Here is a 16224-nt window from a genome sequence, read left to right on the forward strand (position 1 = left end):
ACGCTATCGAAATTTCAATTTTAAACCTACTTACTGTGACGAATACTTTTTTATTTACAGTTCTTCTTACCTGAGTGTAAGTATCACTGTCAGTAATCGAGTGAGATCTCGATATCCTCGAGGATCCATCGTCGCTGCCGAGTCCTGCTTCTTTCGCCGCGAGTCTAGCCATTTCCCTTTGCTCTCGTTCTCTCCTTTCATTTCTCTGGAAATTTTTTGTACAAACTTTTGTAACAAAATGAAAGTATTTATTAAAAGTACAAAATTAATACCAACAGTTATCAATGACCGCAAACTTCGTTTATTTGTTAGTAGGTCGTTGAACAATATTGTGATTTAAATCGACGGTGTTTATGGTAAATAAAAGTGATATTACGATTAATTTGTAACAAAGTTTTGTAACTAAAAGAACAATTTTTTACACGCATACACAGCACACGAAAAATGACAAATTATATTGATTTGTAAATAAAATAATATGAGTTTAGAAATTTAAAAATAATATTTGTTAATATATAATTGTAATTAATTATTTTACGGTGCAGGGTTAGAATCATTTAAGAGATTATTATTTATGTGGTATGGAATTATATTTTGCAAAATGTTATCTTTTTAATTGTCTCATAGTGATTTAATATTTATGCTTTTGTGTAATTCCAGTGAGTCGCATAAAAAAGGAGGATTTTTGTACAAAATTTGAACGATCAAAATTTTTTGAGAAAGAAATGAAACTTTTTATCCTTACATTTTTATATTTTCAATTTTACATATATAGCAACACAATAATTGAAAAATTCGTTTTTCAACTCAAATCTTATAAACAGTATCAAAAATTGCTTTTTAATTATTTCCTAAACTAAATAATCTCAAAATTATAAAATTGATAATTAAAGGAACACGAGTATGTATCGAAAAGCATAATCGTAGAATACTCAAAGTTAATCAATTCTGACGATAATCCGATAATCGCGGGGAAATTTCAGGATGTCCGTTAGCTTGGAAAATCAGAGCAAGAACCTTTTTGCAATTCGTCTACCGGAATCGTCTAACGTGTAAACGAAACTCGATAATTGGCTTACCTCCGAAGAGAACCCCTCGACGAGAATGGCGACCAGTAAATTGAAGAGGACATAATTTCCGAAAGTCATCAACGCGACAAAGTAAAGGGCTGCCCAGTGCGAGGTTTTCTGCATGCCGTTGAATAGCACCACGTTCCAATCTTCCTGCGTCAAGATCTACATAAATAGAAAAAGGGGAGGTCCCCAATGTACACGGGGGGCGCGAACGTCCTCGAACCGCGGCTCGTCGTACGAACGATAGGCAAACAAGTTCTCTAATTTTTAACAAACAATAAAATTCACACTAGAGACTGAGTCAAATGGAATCTGCTATATATATTGCTTCGAGTCGATCGTTCAAGTGTTATTTACTTAACAAGAACTAGGTTAGACAACTTTGTTCGCTAGCTCTACTCGTTGAAAATTTGAAGGGAACGAAAAGAAAAAAGAGGAAGATAGATGAAAGAGAATGCACCGGCAATTACCGCCTCGTAATCCCATTTAACCTCCTCCGTGGACGTTGTTGCGCGCGCTGGATCGCGAGTCTCTGTCCGCGCTCGAATTATTCAAACATGGCTACGCGCCGGTCGCTCGACTGGCGACTTTACTTTCGTTTTTTTTGCGACTCGTACGTCCGTGCGCGGCGCGCGTAAGAACAGCAAGCGCGAGAACGCGGCGCGGTTATTTGTCCGTTGAAAAATGGCAAGACAACGACACACGGACGACGATAATCCGTGCAATCGATTAACCCCGACGGCGGCCGACGGCGAGCCGCGTTAACCGTGCGACAAACAAATCGTTACCGCGCTTTTATCGCCGATCGGAACAGTCGGTGCAAGACGCGTGAAAATAGAGAAAGAGAGAAAGAGAGAGAGAGAGAGAGAGAGAGAGAAAGAAAGAGAGAAAAAAATATACAAACAAGTAGTAGAAGAGAATGACGGGCTAGAGAGAAAGAAACTCGTCGACACATTGCTAATTACGTTTACGACGTTTCGTTAAGCCGTGTTGTAGAGCGAAGATTGACGTAGGAGAAGAGAAAGAGAGAAAGAAAGAAAGAAGAAGAAGAAGAAGAAGAAGAAGAAGAATAGAGAAAAAGAGGGAGAAAAAGAGAGAGAGAGAGAGAGAGAGAGAGAAAGAAAAAAAAGAAAGATGTAAATAGAAATGGAACGGAAGAAAACAAGGGTATGTAGAGAAATAAGGGTGAGAAAGGGGCGATTACTCGTACAATGATATTAAGAAGATGAGCTGGAACGCGATGGAGCAAGAAAGCGAGAGAAAATTGTACACGATCTTATGTAACATATATATATAGATATAGATAAATATAGATATAGATGTAGTTTTACAGGTACAGATATAGATGCAGATAATATAATAGTTACATAGACATGGATATAGATATAGATATAGACATCGACATAGACACGTAGATATAGTTATTAAGCAGAGCAATAGAGACATAGAGAGGTAAGACACAGACAGAAGTGAGCAGATGATGTGTATAGATATAGATATAGATATAGATATAGATAGTAGATATAGATAATAGATATAGATATAGACATAGACATAGATACAGATATAGATATAGGTAATAGTAATAGTGATAGTTATAGATTACAGTAATAGGTAAAGATCGTATAGACGTAGTTGTAGAAAATATCATGTGCACGTAAAAATACTTAACATATGCAGTAGTGTATTATTCGGTGTAAGAGAAAGGGGAACAGTGGTACCTGAAAGACCGTGACTAGTGCCCAGACGATGTCGTTGAAATGTTTGCGGTCACAGCGACACATTGGGTGCCGCGAGACCACCTCGGCACAGGTGCAGGGCCGACTCCGGTCCGCCCACATGCAAAACTTACCCCCGAACAGATACATCCCTAGGATGCTGCAACCGAGACAATCCGCCGGCCTAAAGTATCACCGTAATGAACGATGAACGAGGAAATTGGGAACGAGGATACCAATACCGCCGACCGTGGACCGTCTCCGTTCACCCATCTCTCATCTCTCTTACCAGAACGATCGCATGCGTCTGATGCGCGTTCTTTCGACAAACAATCGTCGCACCTAGTTTATAGGCGTGTACAAGGTTCAACAACGTTTCATTTGTATCGTATCGATCTTCTTTCCCGAGCGCGGCGGGCTTCCACTGCGGAGAAAATGCTGCCCGATTCAAATGTAAAGCTATGGTAAAAATACGTATCCAGGTTACGTAATCCCTTAAGCGGGTGCTTTGGATGTCGGTCGAATATAGCCGTGAATATTTTAAGCGGCAATTTCCAGCCGGAATTGCGCCCGCCGTTTGCCCGTGCGTTAGTTAGCGCATTGTTCACCGACACGAGAATCACCGCGTCCTGAATAGAAATTGAAATTGAAATCGTATTTAAGGGAACGATGAATTATGCTTCGGACACCACGCGTCGGAGGATCGTTCGCCGTCGAAGATTCGACCGTTTCTTTAACGATCTTTCGCTCTGTAATTTTCTACCTGTGCCAATTCTTGTTAAGCAAGACTTAACAGTTGTAAAGCTCCAACATCCTTTCTTTCTCTTTAATAGACTTTTGTGTAAATTCCTAAAAGATTCTCGTGAAATTGTTTTTAAACAATTCAAGTTAACTGGCTTCGTCCATTTTTAACGATTCTTAGATCCGGTGCTTTGGCTATTTGTAACACTGCTACCATTCGTTGCAGAATAATTGCATTGTGCTAGTAAAAAGGGGATTTGTAAATTTCCCTCCACCCAACCGACCGTTTCATATAGTTTCAACAAAAACAATTAGTTTTCTTTAATATAACAACGTAAACCCCTTTCTTATTCGTTTAAAAATGATATTTTGCGAAATTTTGTTTAAATCTGCAAATCCTTCGTTTGAAACATTTCTCTGTTAAATTACTGAAAACAACCGAAACATCATGGTGACTGATTCACGAGCCACGTTAGAAGTTACAGAACGAAGGAGAAAGCGTCTACATTATAAAAGAAACCACGACAAAATGCTTGTCCTAAAGTAAATATATCACTTTTCAATAATAATGGTTTTCAATCGTGATCCGCGGAACGCTGATATTCCGTAAAGCCACTTCAAGTGTTCCGCGAGGAAATTAAGTACCTAATTAAAAGTTGTATCGAAAGAAAATGTTACAAACAAATTTTTTATGAGCTCGCAATGCTATCGTAAATGTATCGCGTAACAGAATATCAACGATATCAAAGTTTATCCTTCGCTAACTTCAAAAACATCGAGAACCACCGCGCTAGAGGACTCTTTTATACAGATCCGTTCGAAATCTTCGTACACGCCATTAATTTCGACATTTTACCGCGAGATGTACAAGCGTGCATCTTCTTTAGCGATTAAAAATACCAGCTGGCCTCGACGAGAACGGAGACGCTCCTCGGGAGCGGCGTTTAAGCAGGTATATCGGGTGAACAGCGAAAAACAACTGTCAGAAGCTTGTACGGTCACATTCTGCAAGATCGGCCGTGTCTGTCCATTTATACAAGTATTATCGCCCTGTATTCAGTCGATAGTGACGAATAAACGCAGTTACGTGTGTCGTGTTCCTTGTTAAGCGAAAATTACACAAGCTGCGTGTAAAAAAAAAAGAAACAAAAAAACGTACGGCGAGATGGTAACGATAAAAGTGGCAGCGACAAAATGTATGTTGCCGTTAAAATTTCGATTGTAAACTAGCACGATCTCGGTACAACGTGTGTCCGCAGGTGAACAAAATTATCGCACAAGCTGTGATTCGTGTCGCGTTCGACCTTACCGGGCGAATACAGGTAATCACAATTTCTCACGCGCGCGAAGACAATGCGGCAAGCGTACAAACTGAGAAACGCGTGATCGTTAAATTTCGCTCGCATCGATTGCGATCCAACGAGACGTGAAACAAAGTTACCTGTCGTTGCAGAATGTCACGGTTGGCGTTTATTTGGGGTTGAAAAGAAACCAGGAGAAAATAGAATGGAACCAACGGAAAGTGGAGAGAGAATGAGAGAAAAAAAAAGAAAAAGAAAAAAAAAGAAAACGAAACAAAGAACGAAATGGCGAAGCGTAAATATGTATATGTATCATTTCTAAGATATAAGTAAGGTTTAAAATGTTGAACGAAAAAGTTTCAGCGGCTGGTTGCACGAATACACACTCTAGCTATCGGTATTAGCGGTAAGTATCTGTAATATTGTTGTTACGTATCTCATATATGTTTCTAAAGTAATTGTCTACCTGGAAATTCGAATGGCACGGGTATCTGGGTAACGGGTATAATAAATGTGTCTATCTACAGCGGCTGACGGAGAGATATCAATAGTAATAATAACGCAGATTGCTAATGGGAGACGTTGCCTTTCACGCCCCTACCCCCTCTCCACACGTTTGTTTCCGTTCAACCCTCGTTGCAAACAATTCCCACCATTCGGTTCAACGGACGTGTTCACGCGGTGTCTCATTTCATTCGGCATGCTCAGACCTTTTTGCCGCCCGTTCGTTTCGTATTCGCGCGTCGTACGATCCCTCCCCCACACCCGCGTGAGTCGTCGAAATGCTCGTACGCGAATCGAATACAAAGTGGCAGTCGAACAAGAGAGTAACAGAGAAAGAGACACAGAGGTGAGTGACAGTGATAGAGACGGTGTGAGAAAAACTGGATGAGCCAGGGGGAGAGTGTCTGTGGAACCGAAAAGTTTCTCAGCAGGCGAACACGCGTCGAAAAATCTGGTCGTTTATGACACCGAGTGTACCGACCGAGGTGAAATGACGCGAGAGGCTAAAGATGTTGGCTGGACCAACACCTTGAAAATTTTCGTAACGCATGGTATCCGTGATGGTACAGCCCAGGGATGGCAGTCGCCATTGCGTGCGAAACTTGGCGTGTCAACAACATTTTTCTGCCACTCTAAAGAATTTGAAATATCGGTAAGAAAAAATGATAAGTAAACAAAATAAGTGAGAGAGTATTCTTTCTACGCCACGAAATGATGTTATGTTAGTTTGGTAGCATAAGTGCCATCTGATGGCGTACTTAACCACCTTGATGGCACTACGTATAAAAACATAAGGTACTGGGCACACGATAAAATTTGCATTTAATGCAAATAAATTTTGCATATAATATCGTAAATAAAATTTGAATTTACTTTAATTTTGGCAGTTTGATAAAATCCTATTTGCCATCCCTGGTGTAGTCAATGTTCGTGTTATACGCTGGTTCGTGACCGGTTCCACATGTACGTGTACAGTGCGCGCCGCGTAAAACAAGCCATCTAAGAAGAAGTTGTATGGTAAATTACAGGTTTATAAAAGATAGAATTGAATGTATTTCTCGTATCGTCAGAGACGATATTTAGGCGAGACTGTTTCACGCGGGACACTCTGTGGAAGAACTGTATCATCGTTAAAATGATTTTCATCTGCCCGTTATTTATAGACCGCTGTACGTTATATTTTTTAGCGGCGTGGCACAAGGAACTCCAACTGTTCAGCATTGACTTCGAGGTTTTGACTTATAACTCTTCTCCATTACGTCGTTTTGAGTTGCAGTTGAAGATCAGAAAAATTGATTGGCACGAAGTGAAAGGTGTAATAGAATTTTCTTATAGATTACGGTTAAATGTTTCATTGCACTGTGGCGAGAGGTGATACAATCAACCCTTCTATAACAGGGGTAATTCGTCCCATGTTATATCGAAACTGTGTTAAGTGAAACTTGCTAACGAGGGTTGTCTAAGTTTATTAAGTCCTGCTGCATGGAAACTGTGAAGGCTGTTGGGATTTTAACACCGTGTTGTATCGGGACAAAGTTTTCAGACTCTCCGTGTTATAAAAGGATTAGCAGAATGGATAGTTTATGTGCTCGAGAAACATATAAAAAGTATAATGTTATAATATGATTTTTATTATCTCGAAATGTGAAATAGAGATTGAAAGAATTATCGTCCGAAGAGTTATTGAAAAATGTAACATATATGGCTAATGAAATATATATGGCAACCATATAGTGCATTATTGTTTATGTTCTGCCAGAATTTATTTTAACTCTCTTTCAACTTATAAATCCAAGTTTCGAGAGCTAATAAATTACCTCGAGCAATAATCTTGAAAGACCAACGTATTGGTGCAATAAATTCATCACGGAATAAGCTAGACGCCTACCTAAATGAAAACATATAGTTCCACTGAAAAAATAAAAATCATCTTGAAATCTCAGAAGCAAGTCGATCTAGACAACATTTGCGATCATTGCGAGATGTAATTTTCTTAAAACAAAGTAATTTTTGCTTGAAATATTTTTAATTGGCGAATACTTTGGAATATAATTGCTTATACATTATTAAATTAGGTAAGAGATGCAAAGAAACTGTTAATGGAAACGTTAATTTCTATTTCTCTGCGATTTCACGTTCTTTCTAAGTAAAACGATCTAATCAAAAAATTGTAAATGTACCTTTTTTACTCGTATAGACTTTTTGGAACATTTTGTGTGAAAAAGTGCCAAAGTACAATATTTTTTAGGTATTTCATATTTTTGTGAAATTATCGTTAAAGGACTTGCTATACTAATATACAGTAACGCATACAATTCCCTTTATGGACAGTTGGAAAGGTGATTTTTCCAAAATACCTAAATGTAAACTACACGCAGAGCATTTTAACAATGTTAGCTATAACGACATCAACCCTTCCAGCGCGGAACCTTGAAATATCCAAGTGGAGCACAAACGTAGAAGACTATCTCAGAGAAATATTTCCATGTTAAAGGAAATTTTGTAAAGCATTTTACTCATATACGATCTAACAGTAAAATACCGTTGAAAATATATACTAATCTTTTAGAGATATTATAAATACTTTATTTCCAACTACTCAATTTGTTTCTAGCAACGAGAGCATCGAACTTAAAGCGATACGTGATGTACCAATAAAATTGTTCCGCGTAAATGAGAGTAAGAAAAAAAATGCAGCGTGACCTCGTTTCTGCTATGGATCACTAAGAATGTTTGTCACAGTTCCAGGAGTGCTCTTGAAGCATAAACAAATCGCTGTAAAAACCCTCCTTCTCCATTTCACACAATCCGATATAATTTATTACGACCAACAGTCTATGTAGAATCTAGACAGCCAGAATTGCGTGTATCAAAGTCAGGCGAAAGTTAAAGCTCCCTGTGCCAATCAACCGTATACACTCGAGTTTGTGTGTCACAATTCTGATCGCCGTTTCTTTCGTACAGTGTAACGTAATGTCGTATGATCGGATGTCTCTAAATATTGTTAAAGAAATAACAGCGGGTCGAAACGCGGTTAGGGCCGACAGCGATGAGAAGCAACAACAAGGATCTCTCGTGGGGACATATCAGCATGCAGCACGTATAGAACGTGTAACGATTATTTAAACATGCACAACACGGGGCGCACGATCAATCGAAGTAAGCGATAAAAGCTGAGAAAAGCGCTGATACGGTGAAAAAAGTGGCGGAGAAGTCGGCGTATCCCCATCTATGCTGATGCGACAACTGAAACAAGTCCGGTTAAAACGAAAGAAAAAGAGGGGGAATGTACTGTATAACCTTCTACCGGGTGGCAAACACAGAGAGAAGTTTCGTTCGGTCGCTTTAGCCGCGATTAAACACAGAAGAGAGAAAATATGCAGGCTGTAAGTGAAAACAAATGCAGTTGCGACGACCAGAACAAGAACAGAAAACACCAAAATGCGAAGCTTCGATGCAGTTTGCTGTTTGCACGCAGAGCGTAACGGTTTCGTCGCAGTCCCTTGCGCAAGCAGTGGCGGTTCACGTCGGAACTTGGTCGTTGCCGAACGATCGTAACTCATTCGAGGGCAGTCACGGACTGTCTGGACGCGATCGAGCAGTTTCAATGCCACGAACAGTTCGAATGATTCTATAATGCGAGATGCGACGTAAGATCAATCGTTTCACCGACCAACAGCACGTTTCTCGAACGATTTCCAACTGTCTCGCGCGCGAATTACAAATCCAACAGAAAAGAATAAAAGCAAGTATTTGCGATTACGATTCGGGTCTGTAATTTAAGATAAGTAATTTTGAAAAGATAGGAGAGTCGTGGATCGTGTTCGCGCAGAAGACGGCAGAGACCGTTCGGCGGAAGCAAAGAGACGGAAAAAAAGACTCGCAGCGGAAGCACTAGTCCATGGGTCTGGTCGACCCGCTGCGTATTGCGGATGTTGCGCGAGGCATGACGCTTACTCAAAACGCTTTAACTCTCGCTTAAGCAGCGACCGTGGATATCGGACGAGTAAGAAAAAAGCGAAGAAACACATCGGTCTCAGGTATGGTCGTTCGAATGATCCGTGGCCTCCTTCCTACCTCGATTAGGCTGGCATGCCGTTAGAGTTTCGTTTTCGTGTATGCATCTCTCATACATTACCTTAGGCCTCGCGAAATCATAAAAGTAGTAGATGACACGATCTGCACTCGTACGATAAACGTGATGTCGCAATGTACGTAGAATATATATATATATATGTAACTTAGCATACGTGGATGCATGTGTATAACGTTAATATATATATCGAGCGTATATTATATATATTTATATATATTTATATATATATTGTGTGTCTGTGTATATATATAAAATATAATATACACTATTATAGAGGAAGAAACCCTCGAGAGATACGTGGAAAAGTATCCTTTGTAGGTACCTGAAACACCGTCACAATAGCCCAGAGTAACGAGTCAAAGTTTTTCCTATCACACTCGACGTCAGAGCTGCCTTTCATCGTTTCACAGAATTTGCAACCAAACAGGTTCATCCCGAGAATACTACAACACAACGAAACGTGCAATGTACTTCCTTATTCCGTAAATATATTGGTAGGTAGATAGGGTACGTGATAGAGAGGAGTTGAGAGAGAAAGAAAGAGAGAGAGAGAGAGAGACAGAGAGAGAAGTATAGAGAGACAGAAGTGTTAAGAACAAGGGACATAGATCTGGGAAAGAGGATTAACGATGGTGGGAAATGCGAGAATGAGAGACAAAAAAATACGATTAAAATCAAAAGTAAATTGCTCACGATCGTATCACTTTAGTCACTTAATATAGGTAATCGTTTGGCGTGTTTTACTTTGTGACGCGCGGTAATAATATTGCAGATCTTCGTTCAAACTGACAAATATGACGGACATTTTCTTTAAAAAAAAAATGCATAGAAATTATATTATTTTATAATTTTCTGTTAAAAGATATCGAACCACCATTACTCTTTTATTTTTTTTAATTATTTTTTACTAATAATTTGAACGTAAAATTTATTTTCTTTCATTTTTTACACTATTGGCTCAAAGTATAAAACCTTAGCTAAAAATTATTACATATGAAACTTGAATGAGATAAATATTAATACTAGAACCATGAAAGTGGTCAGAATGTTCAAAAAGTTTATTTAACATTGATATTTCGTTTATAATTCCAACATTAAAAATCATAAGTCTTAATCGCGTCCTTCTACTATTACATCTTCACATTTGATAATGAAGAGTGTGTTAGGTTCTTAAAAAAGTTCTCCGATACTACCTAACGATATTGTTTAAAATTCCAACATTTTTCCGAGCCATCTGTAATTTGTCAATTTAGTAAAAAGGAAAAAAGAAATATAAATCACTCGAACATTAAAACGATCATTAATACTTTTTATATGCAGTGAAACGTGATGTACTGACACAAGGTGCTGCAACAGTTATTTGTTATGAAACAAATATTAACTTGCGACATTTAATACACATACAGCTCAATTACCACAATCTGCCATGAACAGTAAACAAGTAAGGATCATGCTTTTGGCCAATAGTGTGCACGACTGTCAGTTGAACGCGTATGCATTTTTTTTTTCAAGAACGAAACGCAACAGGGATGACAACAGCGGGCAATCGAGTATGCTCTGAAAAAGGAAACTCGCGGCGTTCCATCAACAGCCTGGACTCCCGATGGAAATGAAACGTGGCGGACGGGTGTACACGATGGGTTCGAGAGAATAAAACAAAATCGAGGCCCGTCGCATGGGTCGCGATGCGTACGATAAACGTACGGGATAATAGCGAGAGGCCGTGTACGTAGCATGATCGAGTAACCGAAAGAGGTACATAATTATTCATTCGCAAGCTGTCTAATATCGATGACCACACCGAGGCGCACTCCGAAGGCACTTAGATAGTAGAGTTACATAGCATAAAAAATGGGAGAGACGGGGCAATAGAATAAGAAACAAGACGTACGAATACACGAATAATGAGTAGGTAATAGTAGATATACATATGTACATATAGCTCGTCATACTTGTCGCTAGATAAAAGCACCATGCACACATGAAGATATATATGTATATATATACATAGACAAGGGGTTCGCGAAATCGTAATACAGTGGTACTCTCGATAAATAATTTTTTTTCTGCGAAATTTTCTGTCTTTTAAATAACTATATCAGAGGAAAAATTTAATTAATCATACAAATAAGGATATTATATAAGAAAATATAACCGCAAAAGCAGAAAGCAATAAAATTTATTCCGTTCAGTTTGCTAATTTAAAATCTATCGTTAGGTTACACTTATATTTTACAAGTTAATTATGTTAAATAAACTAGTGAGTATTGTTTATAAGCTTCTAGGAAATCGTTTAAATACTGACAGCTGAAGATTTTTAATAAAAGTCAAATCAACTGAGTCCAATGAAAACCGACAGAAGACGGAATAAGAGAAAATACCAGAATGTCAGCTTTTATTGCAAGGGTAAAGACTTTTCTTCCACGAAATAGAATATCATTTGTTTCTTTTTGTATTTTAATATCAGGCAAAGTTTAAACTTAAAAATCTATAATAAAATCGTATTTTTTTATTTATGTTGAAACAGTGTTTATATTATTTTACAACCCCGTTAATGTAGGTGTAATATCAATGGGAGTTTCTTTTTTTTACATGAGAACGGATTAATCACTCTTATATTACTTCTTATGGGAAAGGTTGGTTTGGTATACATCCAAACGTCGAGAACGGATTAAGTCGAGGTACCAACTGTATAATCAGAAGCGGATGAATCTTCGTGGAAAAGCGTGAAATGACAATTTTATAATTTTATTCAAAAATTTCTGAAAACTGTTTAAATCACCTGATATAATTACACATAGCAGTTATTTCATTAGTTAAAAAATTAGTAAAAACTAAACAATCTTGAAAACCCACTTTAATTGCTTTTTAAATGAAAGCTCAAACTTAAATTTTCGCATTTTTACATTCTAATTAACTGAAGTGTTCGCTCGAAAGAACTTATTCGATGGAATCGCAAAGGATTGACTCGAATGTTCATATTCTTATGGAAATTTCTCGATTTACTTTCTCACGACAACTCAACTGCTTACCGATCGCGCGGTTATTTCGAAAACGCCCTGTATATTCATATACGTATATATATATATATTCATATCGATGTTCATATGTATAACAGGTGTCCTCTAATAAAAATGATAGAAACAAAAAACGTAAGAATAGAATAATAATATAGACGTTCGATGCCTCAAGCCATGATTTAAGGGCCAACAAGACACCCCTTCGTAGACGTGCCAACAAACACCCATCGTCATTACCATTACAACGTCAGAGAGAACGGTGGCTCGCAAACGCAACAGAGTCGGTGGTGATACAATAAATGTAGACAAGAACCGCTGCGACTCGGTCGTCTATGCGAGATGCATTTACGCGGCGATCCATACGGTGTGACAGTAGGTATATATAAAGAAGCGCATAAACAAGAAAAAAAGTACAAAAGGAGTATAAAACGGAAGACATAGTCACCTAATATACACTTCGTGTTCGAAGAGCAGTGATATACAAGCTCCAGCTCCTGTGGAAGCTCGGAAGCGGACAAGAAGCTGTTCTCAAAGTACAATAAATGTCAACGAGACCTGTCCAAGCCGAGGGAGAGATGCGACGGTGTTGGGAACCGTCGAGGGCGCGTCGATCGATCGGCGCCGATCGCGCGACCCTCTCAGACGCGTCGCGTCGCGTCGTTGAACGGACGGTGTGGACCAACTGGGCTCGTTGACACTTAACGCCCTGGTTCTTAAAATAGTCTCTCCACAATTGGTAATAATAGACCATCGACAATCGAAATGATTTCAATTCGCTTTGGCGGTCATGCAGAACGACGGTTATGCTGATGAAAGATGATTATCCGAGGCCGGGTAACACGCGCGGCGCTAAAACACGCGTCCGTGAACGCGAAACGTGAAACGCGCTGGGGAAAAGCATCGAGACACGCGGTGATCGCGACAATGGGCGCCTGCCGCGGACAAGTAAAATATCTTCGGTAAAAATCTAAGGGCCGACGAATGCCGGAGTAACCCGCGACACAATTCCGGGCACCGTTGCCAAAAGGAGTAAGGTGCTGGCGACTTACCTGAATATAAAGATGAAAAGTACTAAAAGGGAAAAGAATACGGCAACGTTATCCATGGTGCGCAGCATCACGAACAGCTGCCGTCGGAGGTTCGGCAGGAAACGCACCAGCTTCAGGATCCTCAGTAAACGGAAGGTCCTCAGCACGCTTAGACCGGAACTGCCGCTCCTCTCCTCGACGAACGCCTGGCAGATCTCAACCACGCTAAACGATCGACACAGAAAATCGATGAGAAGCGCGTGAGAATTTTTTTAATACGAACAAATCGAATAATATTGTCATTTAAATCGATGCGTTTATGGTAAAGAAATTGTAGTGATTTATCTGGAAACGAAGTTACGAATCTAATATTGGACGGCCAAAACAGGAGAAGATAAATGAAGTAGAATCTGATAGTGAAAGTGGTTTTGATAAAGATGAAAATGATATTACAGCAACGGTTTATCATAAAAAAAATGTTTCAATTTATTGAAGTTTATTTAGATTGTTATGCTTCCACATTCAATTAATAACGAAATAATAGATGAGCAACGTGTTAAAAAAGAACTAGAATGTTTTATGCGTATATTTCATAAACAAAGAATTTATATAAAATATTTTTAATGAGACATAGTAGATGACTCAGAAAAGCCTACCAAAGTACAAGTCTAACTTAAAAAACTTTGTGCAATTCGATATATTCATGGTAACTTTAAGTAGACATTTTGTAAAGCTGTATTTTTTATTTATTTATGTTCTCTTGTAGATCAATATATTTAAATTTTTAGAGGTATTTATAGACATTGTAATTAGCAGCTATGAGTGTTATAAATATTTGAAAATTTCGTTAATATATAAAACGGCGGATTCTAATACAAATCTCTATAATATGCATTTCATGAAATAAGTTAATTATTCGAATTTCATGTACATCTAATATAAACTATAATTACTTTGACAATTATTTTGTACGCTATAGCAGATATATATTGCCAAATTTAAAACTGATTAAAAAATATTCGTAGGTAAGCAACGATCTCACTACATAATATCAACCCTTTGCGCTCGAAAAGCAACCTCTATTGCCACGGCGTTTCATACAGTTACTAGAACTTCTCATCAATTGATTTAAAGTTTTGAAGTCCTACAAAAATGCATTTCAGAAATAAAATTAGTTCCAGCGGAGAAAAATCTATTTTTAAATATTAAAAGAACGTGATTGACTATATTCGTGAAAAAATTGGCGAGAGAGAAAATGAAAGCAGTGTGACGAAGATTGTGACCTAGTATCAGCTGTAAGAAAGTCACAGCGATGCTCATAATTCAAAATAAAAATAAAATAAAATGGGGGAAATATCGTAATATTTTTGTAACATAGCGTCTTACTTTTCGTCACACTTTTATAAGTTGATTTGTATATAAGGACACTCGTTACATATGCGCAAAATTATTTCGAGTTGCTAGTTTGTTTGACCCAAAAACTCATCGAGCGCAAAAAGTTAACAAAGTTTTAATAATTTATAATTAGTAAATAGGTTTTCAAATTACGACAAAAATGGGTCTCTTAACAAGAACATTTGGTACACGTTTACATACCTGAGAACGACGACAACTCCGTCGAAAACGTTGAATCCATTGCTTATGTAGCCGAACGGACCTTCCGCGATTATCTTGAGCAACATTTCCACAGCAAACACGGCCGAAAATACAATATTGCTTATCTCAACCACTATAGTCAACTGCTCTGGCTGTCGACCGATGAACAGAAAAAAATTCCACATGTTCGGTACAAGGATTTGACTATCAATAATTAATTAACTCCTTGTCTTATGACATAAACTCACGCTGAACTACATGGAGCAGGTGTTCTCGACCTTTCATGTAACACTAGATCACTCGAGATCGCAGAAAATAGTGACTAATACTGTACTACTAATACAATAAGGTGATTATCATGCCGATTTTATTATTTGTAAATAGCTCAGAGGACGCATGTGCGCGCTGCTGGTACAAGGTTGAGAACCCCTGACATAGAGCGACTCTAAGATACAGTTGAAGTATTTTAGAACCAAAGGAATGCGAGTGGCATTTCATACCACTTTTTAATCGAGAACAAAGATGGTTGTGTAATTAAATCGTAAAATATAATATGGTAAATACAATAGTTTAACACTTGGAGTACGGATCTCGGATCTCCAAGGATCTGAGAAAATAACCTTTCAATTTTTTTTGGAATCATATTTGGAATTGAAAATCTATAGCAAAAGTATATCTTGATTTAAATTGTAGGATTGTATAGCACTGAAGATTTTCGGGTCTTAATATGCATTAATTGCATTTCCAACTCATGTGAATCAAACTAAATTGGAATTAATTGAATCAACTGAATTCTATTTTTTTTTTTATTCAAATATTAACTTTGAACAAAAATATTTCATTTTCATTTCAGTGTAAAGTTAAAAATTTAATTCTTCAATACAAATCATTTTTGCTATATATATTTTTAGTATAAATTATTTTATTCTTATTCAATGTTCATTCGTTTCTTTCTTGGGTAATAAATAATGTTACTAGAAATTGATCTTAAAAGTCAGAACCCAGATCCGAATTCGACGTGAAGCCAGTGAGGTCCAGTGAGGTACTTAAGGTGTTAAACAATTATCAGTTGGAGATTAACAAAATGTACTACTTATAGAATTACTTAAGCTAATCAGTATTAAAGGAATGCAAGTTGTTTGTATGT

General features: G+C 37.8%; 1 protein-coding gene across 1 annotated transcript in view; it reads right to left on the reverse strand.

Annotated features, from left to right (window-relative positions):
- Ca-alpha1t (Ca[2+]-channel protein alpha[[1]] subunit T) overlaps positions 1–16224 on the reverse strand; it is a 96273-nt gene that overhangs the window by 14851 nt on the left and 65198 nt on the right. Inside the window, exons 15-19 of the mRNA XM_076900994.1 lie at positions 15078–15229; positions 13503–13706; positions 2795–2951; positions 1080–1235; positions 71–205 (exon numbers count right to left, since the gene is read on the reverse strand). Coding sequence (XP_076757109.1) covers positions 71–205; positions 1080–1235; positions 2795–2951; positions 13503–13706; positions 15078–15229 — 804 coding nt within the window. The remainder of the gene's footprint in view (positions 1–70; positions 206–1079; positions 1236–2794; positions 2952–13502; positions 13707–15077; positions 15230–16224) is intronic.

The sequence above is a fragment of the Xylocopa sonorina genome, chromosome 9 (assembly GCF_050948175.1).
Source record: "Xylocopa sonorina isolate GNS202 chromosome 9, iyXylSono1_principal, whole genome shotgun sequence".
In the NCBI taxonomy this organism is placed as follows: domain Eukaryota; kingdom Metazoa; phylum Arthropoda; class Insecta; order Hymenoptera; family Apidae; genus Xylocopa; species Xylocopa sonorina.